This window comes from Triturus cristatus, chromosome 11 (assembly GCF_964204655.1).
Source record: "Triturus cristatus chromosome 11, aTriCri1.1, whole genome shotgun sequence".
NCBI lineage: Eukaryota > Metazoa > Chordata > Amphibia > Caudata > Salamandridae > Triturus > Triturus cristatus.
In genome coordinates, this window is record NC_140594.1 from 1,159,795,507 (window position 1) to 1,159,818,197 (window position 22,691).

Genomic DNA, 22,691 nt, shown 5'->3' on the forward strand with positions numbered 1-22,691 from the left:
GGCTCCGCCGTCTTGTCTTTTCCACTGTCGCTCTCCTGCAGCGCTGGTTGAGGTTGACTGGCCTTATTCACGCCCGGGCTCGGCTCCCCGCTCGGGGCAGCCATAATCCTCGCCACCATTCTTTTTGCCTCTGCCAGTGGGTCCTCCCCTGCTTCTTTGGTGCCCACGGAAAGTGGTAACATCCCCCCCTTTCCTAAGCAAGGAAGGACTGCCGCTATCTGTGAAACTAATTCCGGCGGGACTTGCCCACCCCCTGCTGGCGCTAAAACCGGGACCGGGGCACCAGGGTTCAGGACCGGAACACTTGGGCATGATGTGGGCAACTCTGGTATCACACTTGGTACCACCGGGTTAGCTGCTGGAGGCACCGGACTTGGTGCAGGTACTGGCACAGGGGTCACCGGGACATTTTGCGCTACATCAGGAATTACTATAGGGCTCTCAGGTGTAACCGGAAGACCGGAGGGACCGCCCCCATTAGGTGTCTCGCCTAAAGGTTGCCCTGTTTTTGGGTCCTGATCCTTCCCCTTCTTGCTTCTAACCCGCTTGGCGAGTGCTTCTAGTTCCCCCCTGGGCTTTGGGGGAACTATTGTCCGCTTGGGCCTGCCTGATGGCCCACCCTGATCCTCCACTTTCTGTCTGAGCTCCGCTAAGCTGTGCCCCATTTGCTCTACCTTTCCCCATCTCCTATCCATTGTCGCCATCCTGCGCATCATAGCTTCCAGCATATGCTCCATGCGGGAACGCTTGGCCCCCCGTTTACCAGACATGTTTTTCCTGAGCCCCAAAATGTCAGATAACCCACACACCGATCGATAAATACCCTGCAAGTACAATGCTATTCGTCACTTTACTGGGACCCAACAGGCCCTTACCTTACGTTGGGGGTACACAAGCTGGCCGTAAGCACCACGCAACCGGGACCGCACCACACCAGCTAACCTGGGCGGTAGGCGAACAAACTCTTAGCCCCGCGGCCCACAGAAGCAGTGAAGTGCAGGCCTGCCTGTGTACCCTCCCTGCGACACCGTCAATCTCACCTCCTTGTCTGGCATGATGCGCACCCTCTCAGTATTCCTACGGTGAAAATCACGTTAGCATATGTCTTGTCTCAGTATTAAACCACAGTTTAACTTTAAAGCCCTCTATTCTTTTCTGGTGTTGCGAATAACTTACACTGCCCCCAGGACTAAAGGTACTGGCTGGCCACACAGGGACAAGAACCCTGAATCCCCAGACCTTATCTATTATTCCCAAGTGAAGAGTTGCACACCTTAAAAGAGATCAAACTGAACAGAATCAATGGGAATTGAACCTGTAACCTTGAGAATAAGAGTCTCAGACCTTAACCATTAGGCCACAGTGACTCTCTATTATGCCAAATCCACTCCACAATTTGTAAACCCCAGCGCTCTAGCTGAACAGAATCGACGAGCATTTAACATGCACCCTTTTAAAAACGAGCTCCTGAACAGTATCTATGGGAATTGAACCGGTAACCTTGAGAATAAGAGTCTCAGACCTTAACCGTTAGGCCACAGTGACTCTCAATACATGCCTCGGTCCTATCCTGCTCAGTACCTTATCAGCGCATGTGCGCGCCTTACACCAAACCCCCGGGGCTCCCTGGCCGTCAATCTGATAAATTGCCGCTCGGCGCCGCTCCCTCGTCGATAATTCTCCCGCACGCAGACTCGTCGCTGCCCACGTTCGGAATCCTCCGTAGGGAAAACGCCTCCGAGCCGCCTGCTTCGTCCTCACTGAGTCGGGTGTCCGGCTGTGTCTACGAAACCGGAACCGCCGTCGAAAACACGAAGACCTGTAAGATAAAACAAACAAAGGTTAGCAGCCTCCTAGAGGCTGCATGCAGTATGCCTGAGAGCGTGGGACAAAGAGTCTGAGTCCCGCGATCCCCGGCCTTTTATTACTATTACTGGGGGCAGGCCGGTTCTAACCGGCCCGCCCCCTGTCCCCCCTCAACCCGGAAGTGCCTTAATCGCTTCCGGGCCGAGGGATCGCCCCGCCAGCCAATCCCCGCCGCGGCGCGTCCACCGCGTCATACTGACGCGGTGGAGCGTGCCGGGCCGGGAGAGCAGGCGAGGGGGGGGAGGGGGTCGGCGCCCCGCCATACTTGCGGCAGGGACGATACCGGCCCCGCCTTTCTCAAATGGAGGATTGCTGGGTGACCGGTGCAATACATGTAGCACGGCCAGGTGCTGGCTCGTGCTTTTTGTATTTTCGGGGTTAATTTTACATTACTCTGCCAAATAACTTTTTTTGTAAAGTTTTTTCCCGCTGCTGATGTGGTGCAAATTGGCACAAAACATTCCCTCTATTTAGTTATCATGACAAAGGCCGGTGGGCGCAGTGCGAAACGGTGAGGTACTTGAGTGCTGGGCAATGCTTAGTAAATCTAGGGGTTCATGCAATGGGGGTCGGCGTCAGTTGTGGAAGAAGAGCAGTTGATACATGCCTGTACTTCCAATGTGAATATTTCTTATTTTCTTTCCCTGCTGGTTCATTTCTAGTTGCTGCTTCACGGAGCCATTTTTGCCAGAATGTCCCCTGGGCAGAAGTCCAGCCTCATAGAAGAATTTCAGAAATTAGAGTGAGTACTTTACAATTCAGTTGAAACAATGTTCGTGTGTGTGTGTGTGTGTGCGTGTGCGTGTGTGTGTGTGTGCATGTGCTTGTGTGTGTGTGTGTGCATGCGTGCATCCGTGCGTGTGTGTGTAAATATATAAGGTCAGCCTTTTCTAATCTTATTTAAAACAAACTGTAAGAGAAGCAGTGGTGATGACCATCTGTTGCACTATACAGTAAACTTTTACCTCCTGTCATCTCTCCATCCATACATTCCTTTTTACATAGAAAAACTGCTCTACGTGGAAACAAGTGCACAGTACTATGGGGTCATCTGTGATGGTTAGAATTCCTATCAGTAGAACAGTGAACACTGTCCGCTCATCACAAACCTTAACCCTCTCCTACAGACAGAAGCACAATCTTGGTGCATCAACTTTCTGCCAATGAAATGGGCATTTTATTTATACATATGTAAAATTACAAAAATATGTTTTTAAAAGTCTCCTTTTTCATTACCCGATTGTTACAGTGCCGGTGGCATCAGCACAATGATGCAGTAGGTTGTGACCTCTTGAGTGACATCAAAGTATCTTTTTACTTCTCACAAAGAAACAGTGCCCCAGTGTTGACAGGGCAGGATTCCCCTTCTAGGGAGCTCCCCACACCTGCCTGGACTGGCTTCTGGGTCACCCCCTCTCAGAGTCTCTGCAGGGACCTTGGTCATTAGACATAGGATAAAGTTAGTCATGTGGGGTGTGCGACCTAGGCTGGCATGCTAGGTGCCCCCTCACCCTGCAGTTGTGGACTCCGCTGTCTCCCTTGCTCAGGTCTTCTGTTGTAATGAGGATGCTTTGTTGAATAAATGGAGATTTATTAGTTGAAGAGAACACAGAAGAAACATGGAGCGCGCTCTCCAGCCTCAGAGTAGCTGCCAGTCCAGAGCCCTCAGAGCTGGTGGCGCGCTCCAGATTTGAATTCCTGGCATGCACCACATGCTGGGACCTCTACAGATTCACAAGTATAGCACATTCCTTGAGTACATGAGATCTGGGACTATCTGCACCATGGCCAAAGTCCCTTCAGCAGATACACTCATGGCAGCTGCCCTGTATCATGAACTATGAGGCCATCTGGAATACCTCCCAGCTACAGTCACACCTGGGTGCTGGGGTTCAGTCAGCCATACTTGCTTTACGCAATGATCCTGGCCACGCAGAGGATGGGGATGTGTCCTTATAGTGTGAGGGGTTTCGACAGAGTGTAACCCGCCAGACATGCCCTTCTCTTCATCTGCTCGCAGAGATGGGGCACATCAGCATTGATTATGCGTTGGATTGGCCTCTTCCTGACTGTTGGTAAAATATCACGCCCCTCTGGCCAGTGATATGTGGGTGCCGGATGGCTCAACTTTATGTCCTCCTTGAGTATATGTGACCAACGACATGTTAAACAGAGATATTTCTGTATATGGACCCTGCTGCCCACCCACAGCACTGCATGACTGTGAATGCCACTGTATCTCCTACACTGGATGACTGGCACACACCTGGGCATCCTCACTTTCTACCATCCACCCAACAGCACAGATCTACACTTCTCAATCCACTGGTTGCCCGCAAACCAGGACACAACATTCAGCGCCTGACGCGTGCAGCAGCCGCACACAAACAGCCTCTCCTCTTGCATTTCTGGGGGGAGGCTCCACTCAGCCGGGAAGTGGGTGGTCAAAGTCTCCCATTCCGGAAGTGTTCTACTTGAAGTGCACTTCAGACCCCGCCTGCTAAGTTGTGGTATACACGCCTCGGCTGCCTGCTGGGAAGACAAAAATATGAATTCTCATATAATGGAGAAAATGAATGATTTCAAGAGTCATTCTTTAGGGAAATTAAAAAAAAAATTAATTTCACTATCCATAGATCAAGTCTTTGAGCCGCGTTCACCAGTCACACAATGGATAGTTGGCACAGAGTGACACCGCCATGCAACAGCACTGGCCCCTGTGCAGCCACTCACTAATATTTCAACACTCCACACATTGCTCTAGTGCTGATGCCATTGTGTACTGAAGCGCAACGATGCTCAGAGGATCCAACTCTTTGTACCTCCTTTTAGAGCACTACAGTGAACACAAACAAGCATTGGAAAAGACAATCAGCTTGTTGTTTTCGTCCTGCCATTGAAGACTATTACCTTTGGCAGGGGGTTGCGTCAAAGCCGTTCAACATTGGCAAAAATGGGGAAAAATGGTTAATGGTGCTGCTGAACCGTATTGGGAAAAAGAAAGTGTGCTGATGTACATGCGTACCTGCGTGGTGATACATGTCCAAGTATATGCCATGACTCCACAGGTCACCATGTGAAATTACCTCACACTTATTCATCATGGCATGGCAGCCGGGTGTTATTTTTAATTTACCATTATAAGATAGCAAACACCAATCTTGGCGCAGTGAATTAAAAAATAAATGCTCAAAGACACAGGAAAAATTGCAACTATATTACAAAAAAAGAAACTCTATGTTAAGAGGCAAGCAAGCAATGGAGGAGTAGGTAAGGTCATGGGAGAAAGCAGGGGTGTGGAGAAGGAGTAACTGAGGAGTAGGCAGAGAGTTTTGAAGAGTACATAAGGTTGGGGGAAGCAATGGACTAGCTGTGGTGGGAGGGCAGAACCAACATAGAGGAGAGTGAATGAAAGTGGAATATTGGTAGTGCAGGCTGCTTCACTGTTAGAATATCAATGACAAAAATAACGATGTTCAAAATATCGAAAAAATATATATACTACAAAAATATCGCCTCCCATACCTACACAGGTAAGTACAAAAATATAGAATCAAAAATATCGATGTGAAAAATATAGATGTAAAAAATATCAATTTAAATATATATATATATATATATATATAAAATAAAATATCATATAACAAATATACTAAATATTAACTTTAACAACATTAATTAAATTTAATATAAATTTTAACAAAATATGACAAATAAACTTAATTAAAAAGATAAACACACACACATAATATTATATAGATATATATATTTACTTAAAAATAATTATTAGACTATTATCTTTATCTTAAAAATAAAAATACATATATTAATAATTTGAAATATAAAAAAACATTCTATGAAATCATTAAACTATTAAAAAATATTTAAACTTAAATTTCCCAATACAATCAGTGCAACAGTAGGAAAAGTGTTGGACAGCAAATTAATAATATTTACTATTCCAACACCAGTGAGTGCAACAGAAGGGAAAGTTTTGGATATGGAGGGGTAAAAATTACTATTCCCACTCCAGTGAGTGCAACAGTAGGGAAAGTGTTGGATAGCGAAGGGGTAAAAATTACTATTCCCACTCCAGTGGATGCAACAGTAGGGAAAGTGTTGGATAGCCGAGGGGTAAAAAGTACTACTCCCGCTCCAGTGAGTGCAATAGTAGGGAAAGTGTTGGATAGCAGAGGGGTAAAAATTACTACTCCCACTTCAGTGAGTGCAACAGTAGGGAAAGTGCTGGAAAGCGGAGAGGTAAAAATAACTATTCTCACCCCAGTGAGTGTAACATTTGATAGATAGCGAAGAGACAAACATTACTATTAACACTCAAACAGTTAAAACTAAAATAAAATGCATAAATAATTATTTTAAAAATCATAAAAATAAATAAACAATATGTAGAAATTGAAAATCAAATATATTACATTAATAAAAAGAAACAATATTATAATATTAATTACATTAAACAACCTACAAATAATATATAATATAAAATAATAAGTATATTTATAAAAAATATTTAAACTAGAAAATATTTACAAACAAATACATTAATTATTACATACATGTAGTTATTGTATTTCCTACCCTAAAACACCACACCAATAACAAAACATTTTAACATTTTTAATTAAATTTTTCCCCCAAATTAACATAATTATTAATCAATTAAAAAAAGCGCTATTGATAAAAAACGAATAAACATTAATTGACTACACACAATTTAACACTATGATATCCACAGCACACACCTAAATTAAACTCTAAAATAATAAAACACAATTAAAACTTATTAATAAATTTAAAAGTATTACTATTAACAAATATTAATAAAATAATTAACATGTATTTAATAACCACCCTTTACCACATTTAAAAGTAAAAACAACAGACAAAAAAATAAACATCGGGCAATAAGCACATCCTCAGGCCAAAGTGGGGTAAAAGGCCGCTTTATTGGACAGGTAAGCAATCTCATTTATTATATATATCATAATCAGGCCTCACTAATACATATTCAATTCTATCACCCCCACCCGTAAAACAATTCCCCACAGAAACTTCCCCAACATTGTTCTGACTAATCCTCCTCCCCAACCCCTATCTACGTCTCCTGCCTACCTCTTGCCTCCTACCTCGCTCCCCTGTTTCCCTCTGTCCGAAGCTGTTCAGAATGGCCCCCAACCCTTCCTGCCTGTCTTGATCTCCTCCAATTCTGCCACCAGGAAAAACCCTGACCCAGGAGTGTTTCCTGTCCCCCCCCCTTACTTACTAATAACGAAAACTTTTTGTACTGATATCCTGTTATAACCAGCACGCACTGTCGCCAAACAGGTGTAATACTTATTTCCTTCAAGTATACCAAATATCCACAACTTTTTAAGAAATCAATGGACTTAGCAAGAGTGAAATGAAACCAGTAGAATTGTATGTGCTAAGTGATAAAGTTTTATTGATAGGGGGAGAGGACACACGCTGTCGCCAAACAGGTGAAATACTTATTTCGGTGGTGGAGGAGGGGGGGGGGGGTGGGAGGAGGAATGAGAGGATAGCAAAACAGGGGGGGGAGAATGGAGGTAGGAGGGAAACGAAAAAATGTATTCCTGACCACTAATGAATTTTGAAGCTGTCGCCCAACAGCTTATCATCAACACCAGGCTTTTTCCCTGTAGAATTTTTGTAATCATTTCTTTTCTATTCAAAATGTAAATCTTATTGCCAATAAAAGATAGATGTACACCATCATGCCGGAAAAATTGATAGTCTTCTTTTGTAATTTCACTATGTGCTAACCCATAAAACTATTAATTGAACAAAAACGGTGTAAATCCCTATTCGCTTTTCTTCTCATTCTTTCTACTGCCAGGAATCTCTCACCCCCCCTCCAGACTCAGCGTCGCATCAACGCTGTCAAAATGATTTTTAATTTGCCCCAACTTTTTGCTAATATTTCTAAATCAATTTTACTTTCCATAAGCAAACCTAGACCTGAGAGCTGCCCTAAGTAATTTTCTCTGAGATGAATCAAAATGGCTTCGGGTTTATTCATAAAAGACAATTCACTCATAAAAGGCATTAATTGGCCCCACTTCATGCCACTTCCCCCAAACCAAAAAGACCTCATCTAAACGAAAACCCAAATTCATTCCAAAATGATTCTTCTCAGCTTCCTTTGTAGTCCACTTAACGAATGAAAGTCCAATTATTGAAACTTGTTTATGCGACAATGAGAAGCTTGCCGCCGAGCCTGAAAAGAAATAACAATTAATATACTGGATCGTGTATGTCGGTATCTAAAACTCTAATATATCTTACGCAACAGACCGAAGACCAACACCCCAATTTCTTTACATTGCTGAGAGAAAACCCCCCCACCTGGCAGCTTCAGAGGCCGCATCAATTCGAAATGAGTGGCTACCAAAATTGAAAAAGGGGGGGGGGGATTTTCCCCCCAAACTGTTGAGTCTTCTTTAAGATTGACTGTAATTGTGAAACATTGAGTAGTGAGCCATTTTTGTGTCTGAAACACAAATTGTGAAGTAGCGCCTCCTTCTTCTATGAATTCTGACCAAGTTCTTATGGGGTATAATTACCCTTTACTACGTTGCAAAAATACTCTGACACCCTTACCAACTTGATCTGTTTTGGAACGTTCGAGAGACGTACATATAGAAACATTAACAAGAGAAAACAATTTGAACTTTGAGGTCATCATTGAGTGCTCTACTTAACAATTCAGAAACTCTTAAAGCACCAAAAATCATGCATAACTTGAATAAACGATATTCTAATTCACAAAAACAAATTACATTCAAACCTTTTGTTATGCTATACAGTAATTTTAAGAAGACTGGTTCTCGATAAAATTGTCCTCTCTTTTACATTTTTACCCATCCTTGAAGAATTCTTCTATCCATTTCCCCTGCTGAGGGTTCGTATCCCCAAAAGAACTTCCCGTAAAAGGACACTCGTGCTAATTTCCCTGCTACTATTGTAGAAGAAATGTTCCTTTCTATGTTGTTCATGAGGAATTGTATTATGTCATTCCTACGTTACATTAAACCTTCAGTGGTGTGAGCTCTATAAGAAGCACCTGAATGTAAAATACTCTAGGCATGCTCTCCTGTAGGCTAATTTGGTGCATTTTGCCAGAGAATTTTCAATAAATTGCTGCAGTTTCAGTGTGCAAAATCCCATACCTCACTAGGCAAAAGTCTTCTGCAGATCCGCCACCGAAAACGAGATAGAGCATCTGTAATGTTATTTACCCTCCCGCTATATGTCTGACTTTGAAAACAATGTTAACATTAAGCAACCTAACATGAATCTTTGTAATAGCTTCAGTAACTGGTTTGTCCTTGGCTCTCTGACAATTTTCCAAGTCCACTACTGTTCTATTAACAACATGAAATAACAATGACCTGTTCGCTAACTGCTTACCCCAAACAGCCAATGCAGCTATTAATGGGAAACTTTAAGGAATGCAATACTTTTCTTCTCTGAAATCCAATTGGCTGGCCATTATTCTGCGCACCATTTCCCGTCCCAATTAAATGTTTAAAGAACTTTAGCCACACTTCAACGACCGCTCTCATGCTAGCAGTGATCCTGATTCTGTGGTATGGCAGCCTAACACCTGATATTGAAAAACAAGACGTCTACAAAATATTCTGCCCGCCTTCACTACTCAGCAACCGAAATTTAGATGTCCCCATAAGCATTGAACCTCAGACAATGTGAACTTATGAGCTTTCTTTGCGTACTCTAGCAATCTTGTCAGTTCTAGTATTTCTTGAGCGGAAGTCTCGCTTCCATTTTTCGGTATCTATTTCAATGCCTAGGTATATTAGACAACAACTAGAACCTTCAGTCCCCCCCCCCCCCCGGCTAGTGGTACTCTCAACTCTTTCGCTACCACTTCAAATTCACTTAATGCCAACTCACATTCCTGAGAGAGCCCTCAGTTCCCATAAATAAAAAATGATCTAGATAATGTGTCACTGCTGTGTGTCCAGTTCGAAAAGAGAAACACCACTGTAAAAAATTGCTAAAAGATTCAAATAGCTTGTAAGATATTGCGCAACCCATAGAAGAGCTGCATCCATGAAGAAATTTCTTTCCAAATAGACACCCAGCAAGGAGAAATCTCATGGGTGTACCGGTAAAAGCCAAAAGGCTAACTGGATATCCCATTTAGCCATTTCCGTTTTGCACCCATCCTTCTTATCATGCCTAATTCTGTATCTGCCGAAACAAATTTGACCACAGAATCCTCTCTGGCTATAAGGTCGTTAACGGAGAGACCTTGAGGCCATGATAAGTGCTGAATCATTCTGAATTCACCTTCTGCTTTCTTGGGGAAACAATGAGATGTTGTAGTAGCCATGACACAAACCGGACCCGCCATCCTCCCTTTACCTAATTCTGCGAAAAAATTATTTCTCACAATTTGAGGAAATTTGTTGCCGATTTTAGGTTCTTAGCAAATCTTCGGTATCTGGGCCCCTGATAACCTAGCCTAAACCCCTCTCTGAACCCCCATTCCAACATTGTTGCTTCATTTATTTCAGGATAAAACTTTAACCAATGGCACAAAGCTTCAACGATAAAATGGTGTAAAAAATCCCTTGTTACCAAGTTGAAAAGCATAGCCTCTCTCTCTATTCTGGCTAACACCCCCACAAATTGAACGGATCCCCAAAGCATTGCAGAATGGGATGTTTTCTGCCACACCTGGAGCACTCATGTTTACGTTTGCAGGGGGTTCTCTGACCGTATCCTTTGTTAAAGTTCCAGCAGGCCCAGAGACAATTGTTTGATTTTTTTTTTTTGATTTTTGATTTTTATTCCACATGCCCAGTTCCCCCCAAAGTGGGTCTGTTTTGACAGGGCCGAATATCACCACTGATATTTTCAGGGAACTTTTCGCAATACTCACTTACAAAAATGAGGAAAGCCAATGTCCCTGAAACAATGTTATTTGGCACCCTTGGGCTTTTGCCAACTCCCAAGCATCCTCTCATTGAGCCTTCCTTTGACTGTATTGCTTTATGAAAGAGCTTGAAAAAATATCTATAAATTCTCCCTCCCAAATCTTTCCTTTGGTGCTTTATTTAAATGCGAACCCAAGGGCATTGATAACCCCATGTAGAGCAAACGTCTTAGATTCGGTTGAATTGTAGTGTCACCATTTGTTTTATCAACCTTGTGAGCGCTCCCTCTAACCTTAACTGTAGCGTCACCATTCTCACCTTCATTAACTATCTGCTTAGCTTTATCGTTAACAGCGTTCATGCTTTTATGTCTACTTTCTGTTCCCACATTCTTGTCAACACATAACTTATTATTATATAACCTTTTTGGACCGTACCTGTTCCTATCGCAGCGTCCGCCTCAAGTGTTGGCCTCTTCTTCTTCATAGAGTATTGATGTTCATCGCCATGTCTGCCATAAAGCTTTCATTTTCTTTATCCTGTGAAAAATAATCTCGAGAGACATTTTAGTAAACCCCGCTGTTCCCCCCTCTCCGTCATCCTCAATTTTCCCTGTCTTCCAAATACTCAAAGTCATCATTACCCTGAATTTTCTCCTACCACCCCAATACTTTGCTCCCTTCCTCCCCTCCTTCTTCCACTCGGACATTCCCCGTCACCCATTCCACCATCGTATACTTTCTAATTTATCGCTGTAGCATAGGGTGACGCTCTTCATAGATCCATCGATGTGGGAAAATTCGCCTGAAAATTCTCCCCGTCTTTGCTTCTTATGGTGCTGGACATTAGACGCCTGTTCAAAACATGTTTACTGGCCTTTATTTTGCTTGGCAGCATCTCTCCCTTGTTGGACCGCAAAACGCTTGAACTTGTAGCCTCAGGAACCTTTTTGCTCCTCAAATTAACTAATCTTTCTTCGTTGTTAATTTCTTAGTTATCCCGACCTACTGCCCTTCTGATTCTAATTCATTAACAATGTTAACAGGACCGGTGCTTTTATTTTGAGTATTTTAACTGAAACTACTTTGTCCTTATCTAGTTCTGCACGTCCTGAATTATTAATTAAAAAGACAGCATTCAACTTTAAATACTTAACTTGAATTTTCTTAATGAATTGGTGTATGTCCTGTCTGCCAAACTATATCACCTGTTTCACTCGAGACCATAGGTGACAAGCACCTTTCCGCAGAAATTGCCATATTTAAATTTGCAGTGTTTTTTCCCGTTCTGCCAAAAATAAAAATGTCTTATGTCCTAACACTTCTTGTTTTGCAGGCTATGGAAAACTTTCTTTTGTTCCAACTGGCCACTAGGGGGAGAATTTGAGCTATCTCTAAATTAGCATTCTCCTTTTCAATCAGTTTGACTCCTTTAATCACTCTGCTCTTAAAAGGGGGAGAGCTTGGCACTGCAAGCGTGTGAGGCCTGCCCCTCCTCTTTGAAGAGCCCAGGAAAACTTGGAGTTGCAGAGGTATTTAGAGCCTCTAAATCTTCACACTCTCTGTGGGAGGTGACAGGGGAGCCTTCACTAGACTCCAAAGCGGTAACAGCTACTGCCACACCGCTTGCTGCCTTTCTATTCTGCCTCGCAAAGCCCACCCATGCCTCAGACAAAAAGTCGGGGGACAATTAAATCATCCCTCCCGGCTTCACACAGCAAGCGCAGGGCTTCCCTGACAGAAACTGCTGCTACCATCGCGCTAATGTGCTAAATATAATAAATAATTACAAGCGATGCCACCAAAACAATGTCCCTACCTCACACCGCACTTCAACTGGGTGCTCAACTGTAATTTCGATCTCCTGATAGGTCGCGCTAGCCGCCAGCCAATCAGGACTGCTCCCTGTCCTGGACTGTGCCATCAGCCCGAAGCTGCCCGGGGGTGGCCATTCTATGAATGCCACCCCCAGGAGCCCTCAATTGCCCAAAATACATATCGAATAATTAACAATAGTTAACAAATATATTAATTAATTAAATACAAATTACTTCCAACCCTTCACTCCCAGAAACACCAAAACACACATCTAAAATGAATTACATGATTACCATAATTAATTACGAATTAATTAATTAAAATTAATTAACATCCAAATATTAATTCAGCAATTAAAAATAAATTATTTCCCACCCTTAACACCTATAAACACCTCAACACACACCTACAATTAATTACACAATTGCCATAATTAATTACCAGTTAATTAATTAAAAATAATTAACAGCCAATTTTTATTTCAATTAAAAATACATTTCCTCCCGGCTTTACCACCTATAAACACCACAACACACACCTAACATTAATTACACAATTACCATAATTAATTACAATGAATTAATTTAAACTAATTAATAGCCAATTATTAATTCATCACTTAAAAATAAATTACTTCCCACCCTTAACACCTATAAAAACACAACCCACACCTAAAATTAATTACACAATTACCATAACTAATTAACAATTATTAATTGGAATTAATTAATTAATTAACAACGAATTATTAATTAATTGATCATAAATTACTTTACACATTCAACACTATAACATCTCAATTAGACACATGTTAATGAATAAAAAATAATCAATACATTTTGTATAATTAAATTACTTCCCATCCTATTCCCCTATAAATCCATAGTCCGCTACAGAACTAAAAACACAAAATTCAAATAGAAAAAAATCATATCTACTAAAAATTTAACACATATATTAAAAATACAAGCAATTCTTATACAAATAAACATACAACACATACATATAAAATATATACTAAATACATAACATTAATAAACAAACGATATTTTTAACAACTATATTTTTGAAAATGATATTAAACACTTCGCCATTTTTAAAATCGATATTACCTACCTTCAGTCGATATTCTTGACCACGATGTTCTTGCTGTCGATATTTCTGACTCGATATTTGTGCAACTCGATATTTTTTATTCGATATTCTGTCCCTGCACCGTGCAGGATGTGAGTCCTTCACAAGTAATAGTCCACAATTGCCTCCTTACTAGGAGCCAAGTACCCCCTTGTATCACTTGAGAGCCGCAGGGTATAGGAAAAGAGCAGATCATGGCCTGAGGGAGATATTGTGGACTAGTAACCCATACTCACTGGTATGCAACAACACTAAGTACATCATTGTCCAGTCAGTACTTTTTCTTAAAAAAGGAAACGGATTGTTATTACAAACACAAAACTAAATATTACCCATTATTTAACATATATATATATATATATATATATATATATATATATATATATATATATATATATATATATATATATATATATATATATATATATACATATATATATATATATATATATATACATCAGGTACATAAAAATACCCATGGTGACATCTTTAGAAGACATTTCACCCCAGTGGGACACAAACTCCATAAACATAATATTCCCCCACCTATGCCAGATGCAATATCACATTATACGGGGGTGTCACTATCTATAAGGCAGGCCTCTTGGCTTTGTCAGGGGGCCACCACATTGAGCCGGCTTTGTCATTGGGCCACCACATCAATGTATAGGGCTGGCATCCTGGCTTTGTCAAGGTAGTCACATTAAAAAACTCCAATCTCATGTTGAAATGTCATCATTAAATCCAATTGAGTAAATGATCATACGCATATGTATTCCTTATTAGTAAAGGGTGCAACATTCATCAATAAAAGTATTAATTAAACATTAGAATTCAAAGCAACCACAAACATATGTGTTAGTCTTTAAATTACTTTCCTCAAGCCACATAATGCAGCCATACGACATTTGGTATGTATGTACGTGTATGTATGTGTATTTATATGAGCTGTTTCTGTAGGGCGAGCCTTGACAAAAGTCAGCAGAGCTGTGCACATGGTTAAAGTCCAGGGTAAAGTCAGTGCATGTTAGGAGAGGGAGCTAGCTTGTGGACTGTTCATGCCCTGTGATGTGGGAAAGTCTAAGGACATTTTGTGACATGTAAAGCAGGCACATGCATGGGTACATACATCTTCTGAGCTGAATCACATGTCCTTTCATTATTCTACCGCTGACGGTGGGCCGGTCTGTGCTTCTCTTTGATTCACAACTCAAGATACAACAAACTGAGCTCATAAAGCAGAAAAAAACAGCCATAACTGGATCACTCTAAGGGGGGAGATCATTACTAGCATGGATGTTCTAACTTGAAGAATAACCACGTGATGTAGACTTACAACTTCAGTGTGCAGCTTTTTTTTAATGGACATTAATATTTTCTCTTGCAGTTACTATGTGTGTATGTGTGGAGATGGAGCCAATGACTGTGGAGTAAGTAAACATAAGTCTAAAAGTGTAAAACCCACTGTGGATTGATTGTAGTCCAACCTTTCTGTGAGTGTGCCGGGTGTGTTACCAGGAGGCGGGAGTGTCCTCTGAATTGTATGAGCTTCTTGTGCTCAGGGTCTCACATGTGGGCACGCATCTACAGATACCTTCTAAGAACAGACACCAATAACAATGTGAGAAAGGAATCACGGATGAACATCTAGAGCACCCATGCTATTGTCCCACACATCAACGACTCTACGTCGCCGGCAGCTCTATACCTTCTCTCATAGTTTGAGTCCCTTCATCACCTGTATTTTCACAACTGTCTGATTTCTGATGGTGATTTAGTCTTCACTGCTCTTGCTGAGAGAAGATATCAAGCCTTTACCAAAAGAATGTTGCTATATTCTTTACACTCCTGTCATGCTGAATTTCAAACCCCCACACAAGATCCAGAACTTCGCTGGTAGATGTTCTCCTGCTTATATTTCTCATGTGGGTTACACCATTGTTTTACATTTCCCATGTCCCACTCTACATCTGTTCTTGTAACTCTATTTGGAAGATATCTGATGTGTACATTCTTTCTTCGTGGTAGTTCCCAACTGCGCTCTCTGCAGTCCACCGTTCATGGTTCACCAAGTGAAGCTTCAGCAATGACACACAAAGTGAGGTATAGCATCCTTCTTTCAGCTTGTTGTGCCCCCCCACAGCTTAGGCATAGCAACCTGTCACTTGTTCTTGCACTGCCTTTTTATACTGGGCACTGTTAGGCTATGCAACCCAAGCCCAGAACCTCTCTCCTTGTCTAGAATGACCCCAATATCTTCCCAATTTCTATTGTGTTATATCCCCTTAGTGTGTCCTTTCCCTTTGCCACAGGGAGAGCAGACTGTAGAAGCATCTCCAGAGAACCTCCCTTCTCTTCAACACCCTTCCTATTATTGTTAATGCCATTAATGAAGGACATTTGTTTGAAAATATTGTGCAGTTCTGCTCTCTCCCGTTCACAAAATGTAGCACAAACACTGCACTTGTGTGCTGCTGTCTGTGAAATCTTTGAAAATACACCCCTAAAATTCTTCAACATTATTACTTAGATTTGATTTCCATTTATTTCCTCACCTCTTACATTAGACTATGAGGCCTATCGCCAGTCCCCTTCCTGCCCTTTTGAAATCTCAGATTAGTAGCGAGAGTTGTCAGCTGTGCTTACTGTCCATGCCTGAGAGGCCTTTGGACATCAGGATGTGTCCAGGGGCTCCCACTGCTGTGACCGCCTCTAATTTGTATACCCCTAACCTGAAGTTTCGTTTAAAAATAGGCTTACATTCATCCTTTCCTGCTTTAATTCTGTTATTTTATTTTTAATTGAAGTTTTTATACCTTAGGCACACTGCTGCCAGGTCCTTGCCGAGCGGTGCCCAGCAGAGACAGGGAACGACACCACTGGTGGAAATACGTACCGAAACTAAGAGGCCTCAAAATAATTTGGACCAAAAAGTAGCAATCCCCAATCACTATAAGCTCTATCAATGGATGCAATGGAAAACAAAATGAGTCCTCGCGCAGCTTCTCTGGTCTGTATTGTTGTGGAGAGTAAGAAATGCCACAAAGTATTCTGACCTTGTATGTCTGAGTACCGGTGTCTGCCGCATCTCCACTAGGCCTGGGCAAAATTTCAATTACGCCATAGTGATTGGAGTAATTTCACTAATTCCATGTTACTCTTTGACGCTGAGTTATCGCTAATTACACAATTAGTCCTGCTTACAAAATTTTGCGGAAACATCCTACAGCGAGAGCACATTTAGCAAGCGTGAGTCGCCACTCGCACTCCCTTTTCATCTTCTGCTACATTTATCAAGCGTGAGTGGCAGCTCCACTCTCTATTCCTCTTCTACTACATTTAGCGAACGCGAGTGGCCACTCGCACTCCTTAGTCATCTTCTGCTACATTTAGCGAGCGTGAGTGGCAGCTCCACTCTCTATTCCTCCTCTGCTACATTTAGCGAGCGTGAGTGGCAGCTCCACTCTCTATTCTTCTTCTGCTACAGTGGGCAAACGCGAGTGGCCACTCGCACTCCCTATTCCTGTTCTGCTACATTTAACAAGCGTGAGTGGCCACTCGCACTCCCTATTCATCTTCTGCTACATTTAGCGAGTGTGAGTGGCAGCTCCACTCCCTATTCATCTTCTGCTACATTTATCAAGCGTGAGTGGCAGCTCCACTCTCTATTCCTCTACTACTACATTTAGCAAACGCGAGTGTCCACTCGCACTCCTTAGTCATCTTCTGCTACATTTAGCGAGCGTGAGTGGCAGCTCCACTTCTAATTCCTCTTCTGCTACATTTAGCGAGCGAGAGTGGCAGCTTCACTCTCTATTCCTCCTCTGCTACATTTAGCGAGCGTGAGTGGCAGCTCCACTCTCTATTCTTCTTCTGCTACAGTGGGCAAACGCGAGTGGCCACTCACTCTCCCTATTCCTGTTCTGCTACATTTAACAAGCGTGAGTGGCCACTCGCACTCCCTATTCATCTTCTGCTACATTTAGCGAGTGTGAGTGGCAGCTCCACTCCCTATTCATCTTCTGCTACATTTATCAAGCGTGAGTGGCAGCTCCACTCTCTATTGCTCTTCTACTACATTTAGCGAACGCGAGTGGCCACTCGCACTCCTTAGTCATCTTCTGCTACATTTAGCGAGCGTGAGTGGCAGCTCCACTTCTAATTTCTCTTCTGCTATATTTAGCGAGCGAGTGTGGCAGCTTCACTCTCTATTCCTCCTCTGCTACATTTAGCGAGCGTGAGTGGCAGCTCCACTCTCTATTCTTCTTCTGCTACAGTGGTCAAACGCGAGTGGCCACTCGCTCTCCCTATTCCTGTTCTGCTACATTTAACAAGCGTGAGTGGCCACTCGCACTCCCTATTCATCTTCTGCTACATTTAGCGAGTGTGAGTGGCAGCTCCACTCCCTATTCATCTTCTACTACATTTAGCAAGCGTGAGTGGCAGCTCCACTCCCTATTCATCTTCTGCTACATTTAGCTAACGCAAGTAGCTACTCGCACTCCCTATTCATCTTCTGCTAAAATTAAGTGAGCATGAGTGGCGGCTCCACTACCTATTCGGAAACATCCTACAGCGAGAGCACATTTAGCAAGCGTGAGTCGCCACTCGCACTCCCTTTTCATCTTCTGCTACATTTATCAAGCGTGAGTGGCAGCTCCACTCTCTATTCCTCTTCTACTACATTTAGCGAACGCGAGTGGCCACTCGCACTCCTTAGTCATCTTCTGCTACATTTAGCGAGCGTGAGTGGCAGCTCCACTCTCTATTCCTCCTCTGCTACATTTAGCGAGCGTGAGTGACAGCTCCACTCCACTCCCTATTCATCTTCTGCTACATTTAACTCTATTTCTTAGCACACCAATGCATCCTCGCGTCCATTTTGGATGCAAGTGTGTGTTTTGCTCTAATAAAATTCCAGGAGGAAGATGGGAAAAAGCTTACCCCCAAGAGCACCTTTAGAGAGTGTGAGGAGATACTTGCGCTCGTTATTCATGTTCTGTTGCATTTAGGACTATTTTGTAATGCAAAGTGCATCCTCATGTTAATTTGGGTTACAAGGGGGCCTTTTAGTGTTATGAAATAGCACTAAATGTAGAATTACTCTTCCCATGAAATTCTGCGTAATCTTGTGGGATTCTTGGATGATTCTTTGTGATTATGCTACATGGAATTACGCAAGTTACGCCCATCAGTAATCTCCACCCTCTTTTGATGCTAAGGTAAAGTGTCTCTTTTCACTGGTCCCCGCTCTGACCTTCTTCCCTCAGCTGTCTCTCACCTGTCCCAGGTGCCTTCGGAGACATGTCTTTTGTTTTTACATTTCTATTTTTCTTTAGTCTGTAGAGAGAAGGAAGTGAAGCAAATAGTTCTTAACTACGAGTGTCCAAAGTAACCACAAGAGGGCCGCATACATGCCAGGTATCACTGTACCTGCATAAGACACATGTGCGTCCAATACATCTAAATGGAACTCATTTATATAGACAGCAGTGGCCCGTCAGGTCTGCCCCTGAGTCTTCCTTGGGGCACTCCAGGCACACTCCTGAAGCGACACCTGCCACATTTGTGAAGTGGCACCTGGCACACACGTGAAGTGACACCTGGCACACACCTGAAGTGACACCTGGCACAAACATGAAGTGACACCTCGAACACACATAATGTGACACCTGGCACACACCTGAAGTTGACACTCCTGAAACACTCCTGAAGTGACACCTGGCACAAACATGAAGTGACAGCTGGCACACACATGAAGCGTCACCTGGCATTCTCCGGAAGTGACAAATGGCACACCTGTGAAGTGACACCTGGCACACACATGAAGTGACACCAACACACTCCTGAAGTAACACCTGGCACACCTGTGAAGTGACACCTGGCACACACATGACGTGACACCTGGCACACTCCTGAAGTGACTCCTGGCACACACATGAAGTGACACCTGCCACACTCCTGAAGTGACACCTGGCACACCTGTGAAGTGACACCTGGCACAGACATGATGTGACACCTGGCATACTCCTGAAGTGACCCTGGCACACACATAAAGTGACACCTGCCACTCACATGAAGTGACACCCGGCACACACATGAAGTGGACACTTCTGATATACTCCTGAAGTGACACCTGGCACACCTGTGAGGCAAAACCTGGCACACACATGAAGCAGCACTTGGCACACCTGTGAAGTGACACATGGCACACATATAATTGACACCTGGTTCACTCCTGAAGTGACACCTGGCACACACATGAAGTGACACCTGCACACTCCTGTAGTGACACCTGGTACACCTGTGAAGTGACACCTGGCACACACATGACATGCCACTTGTTACACACATGAAGTGACAGCTGGCACATCTGTGAAGCAACACCTGGCAAACACATGAAGTAACACTTGGCACAATCCTTACATGACACCCAGCACACACACAAAGTGACACCTGGCACACTCCTGAAGTGACAACTGGAACACACATAAAGTGACACCTGGAACACACATAAAGTGACACCTGGCACACACCGGATGTGGACACCTGGCACACCTGTGAGGCAACACCTGGCAGAAACATGAAGTGACACCTGGCTCACACATGAAGCAGCTCTTGGCACACCAGTGAAGCAACACCTGGCAAACACATGAAGTAACACTTGGCACAATCCTTACATGACAACACCTAGCACATTGATGAAGTGACACCTGGCACACACATGAAGTGACACCTGGCACACACCTGAAGTGGCACGTGGCACACCTGTGAAGCAACACCTGGCAAACACATGAAGTAACACTTGGCACAATCCTTACATGACACCCAGCACACACACAAAGTGACACCTGGCACACTCATGAAGTGACACCTGGAACACACATAAAGTGACACCTGGAACACACATAAAGTGACACCTGGCACACACCGGATGTGGACACCTGGCACACCTGTGAGGCAACACCTGGCAGAAACATGAAGTGACACCTGGCACACACATGAAGCAGCTCTTGGCACACAGGTGAAGCAACACCTGGCACACGCATGAACTGACACCTGGCACACTCCTGAAGTGAGAACTGGCACACACATGAAGTGACAAATGGCACACACATGAAGTGACACCTGGCACACTCCTGAAGTGACACTTGGCACATACGTGAGGAGACACCTGGCCCACTCCTGAAGTGAAACCTGGCACATACGTGAGGAGACACCTGGCACAAACATGAAGTGACATTGGCACACACATGAAGCAGCACTTGGCACACCTCTGAAGCAACACCTGGCAAAAACATGAAGTAACACTTGGCACAATCCTTACATGACACCTGGCACACACACAAAGTGACACCTGGCACACTCCTGAAGTGACACCTGGAACACACATAAAGTGAAACCTGGCACACACTGGAAGTGGACACCTGGCACACATGTGAGGCAACACCTGGCACAAACATGAAGTGACACCTGGCACACACATGAACTGACACTTGGCTCACTCCTGAAGTGAGAACTGGCACACACATCAAGTGACAAATGGCACACCTGTGAAGTGACACCTGGCACACACATGAAGTGACACCTGGCATACACCGGAAGTGGACACCTGGCACACCTGTAGGGCAACACCTGGCACAAGCATGAAGTGACACCTGGCACACACATGAAGCAGCTCTTGGCACACCAGTGAAGCAACACCTGGCACACGCATGAACTGACACTTGGCACACTCCTGAAGTGAGACCTGGCACACACATGAAGTGACAAATGGCACACCTGTGAAGTGACATCTGGCACACACATGAAGTGACACCTGGTGTAGAAGTGGACCTCAGCTAGGCCTACCAGTGCAAGGGGTTCGCCCTTCTCTGCACAGAGTCCTCAGACCAATAGGAAGAAGTTGGCACAGAAACTGGAATAGAAAATACAAAGTTTAATAAACCTCATGAGGTGGAACTACATTCACACAGCACCCTTCGGTATTGAATGAAGTAGCACACCAAACAGAAGGGGCATGGTCCTTTTATACCCACACAGGGGCTTGAAAGAGGGCGGTACAAGTACAGCAGAAGATTTTATGTACATATAAGGTCATATAGAAATGCACAGTCGACAAGTAGGAGGAGTTAACAGTTTGCCAATGCTAGTAAACACATCCTGACAGTTACATACTACTAACAGCTGCAAGGACAGTTGAAAACTCACTGGGCATGTGCAAAGGTGGAAGATGCTAAATATAGTTTGTTTCTAGGCAGATTACAAGAGCAGTCAACACTGAGGGAGGACAAAGCACATGGTGAGCACATGGCAAACAAAATGGCTGTCAGAAATACAAAATGGATTCCGCAAAATGGACAAGATAGCCTCTAAATACAAGATGGATTCCGCTAATGCTAAGCCAATCGCTGCCAATTTACAACAGACGACCCTTTTAGCATTAGCTGAAGACATCTGTTCCTCTGGGGTAATCTAAATATGCATCCCGTACATCTATTAGCATTATTTCGGCCACCTCTTTATTAAACATTTGTTGGGTTTCTGTTTCTGCAACATTCCTTTTGACAGGTATACAGGCAGAGATGCAAATGGAGCAAAGCATTGGACCACATTGGATACATACACAGCATGTAAAAAGTATCGTAATCATTACACACAGGATAGTCAGTAGCTTCCAGCCCCAAGCAGAAGTCCAAAACCATCCAGCAAAAGTCCAAGTACCAGTCTCTGGATGAATTTCTGCAGCAATCTTATGCAGTTTTGATATTGCGTCGTATACTGAAGGTGAGTGATCCGGTATGAATACGCAACAGCTGCTACCGATGATGCGACATGCACCACCTCGATCAGCTAGAACCACATCTAGAACCATTCGGTTCTGGAGAGCTACTATCCTTGCAATTTGCAGCTCCTCCGTAATGTTCCCAAG

The 22,691-nt window shown here is 43.3% G+C and overlaps 1 protein-coding gene across 2 annotated transcripts in view; it reads left to right on the top strand.

The window, feature by feature from the left end:
- Positions 1-22,691, top strand: part of LOC146788635 (putative cation-transporting ATPase 13A4) — a 348,080-nt gene that overhangs the window by 245,308 nt on the left and 80,081 nt on the right. For both annotated transcript variants that reach the window (XM_085635825.1, XM_085635826.1), the window contains exons 21-22: positions 2,529-2,608; positions 15,147-15,189. In XM_085635825.1, coding sequence (XP_085491951.1) covers positions 2,529-2,608; positions 15,147-15,189 — 123 coding nt within the window. The remainder of the gene's footprint in view (positions 1-2,528; positions 2,609-15,146; positions 15,190-22,691) is intronic.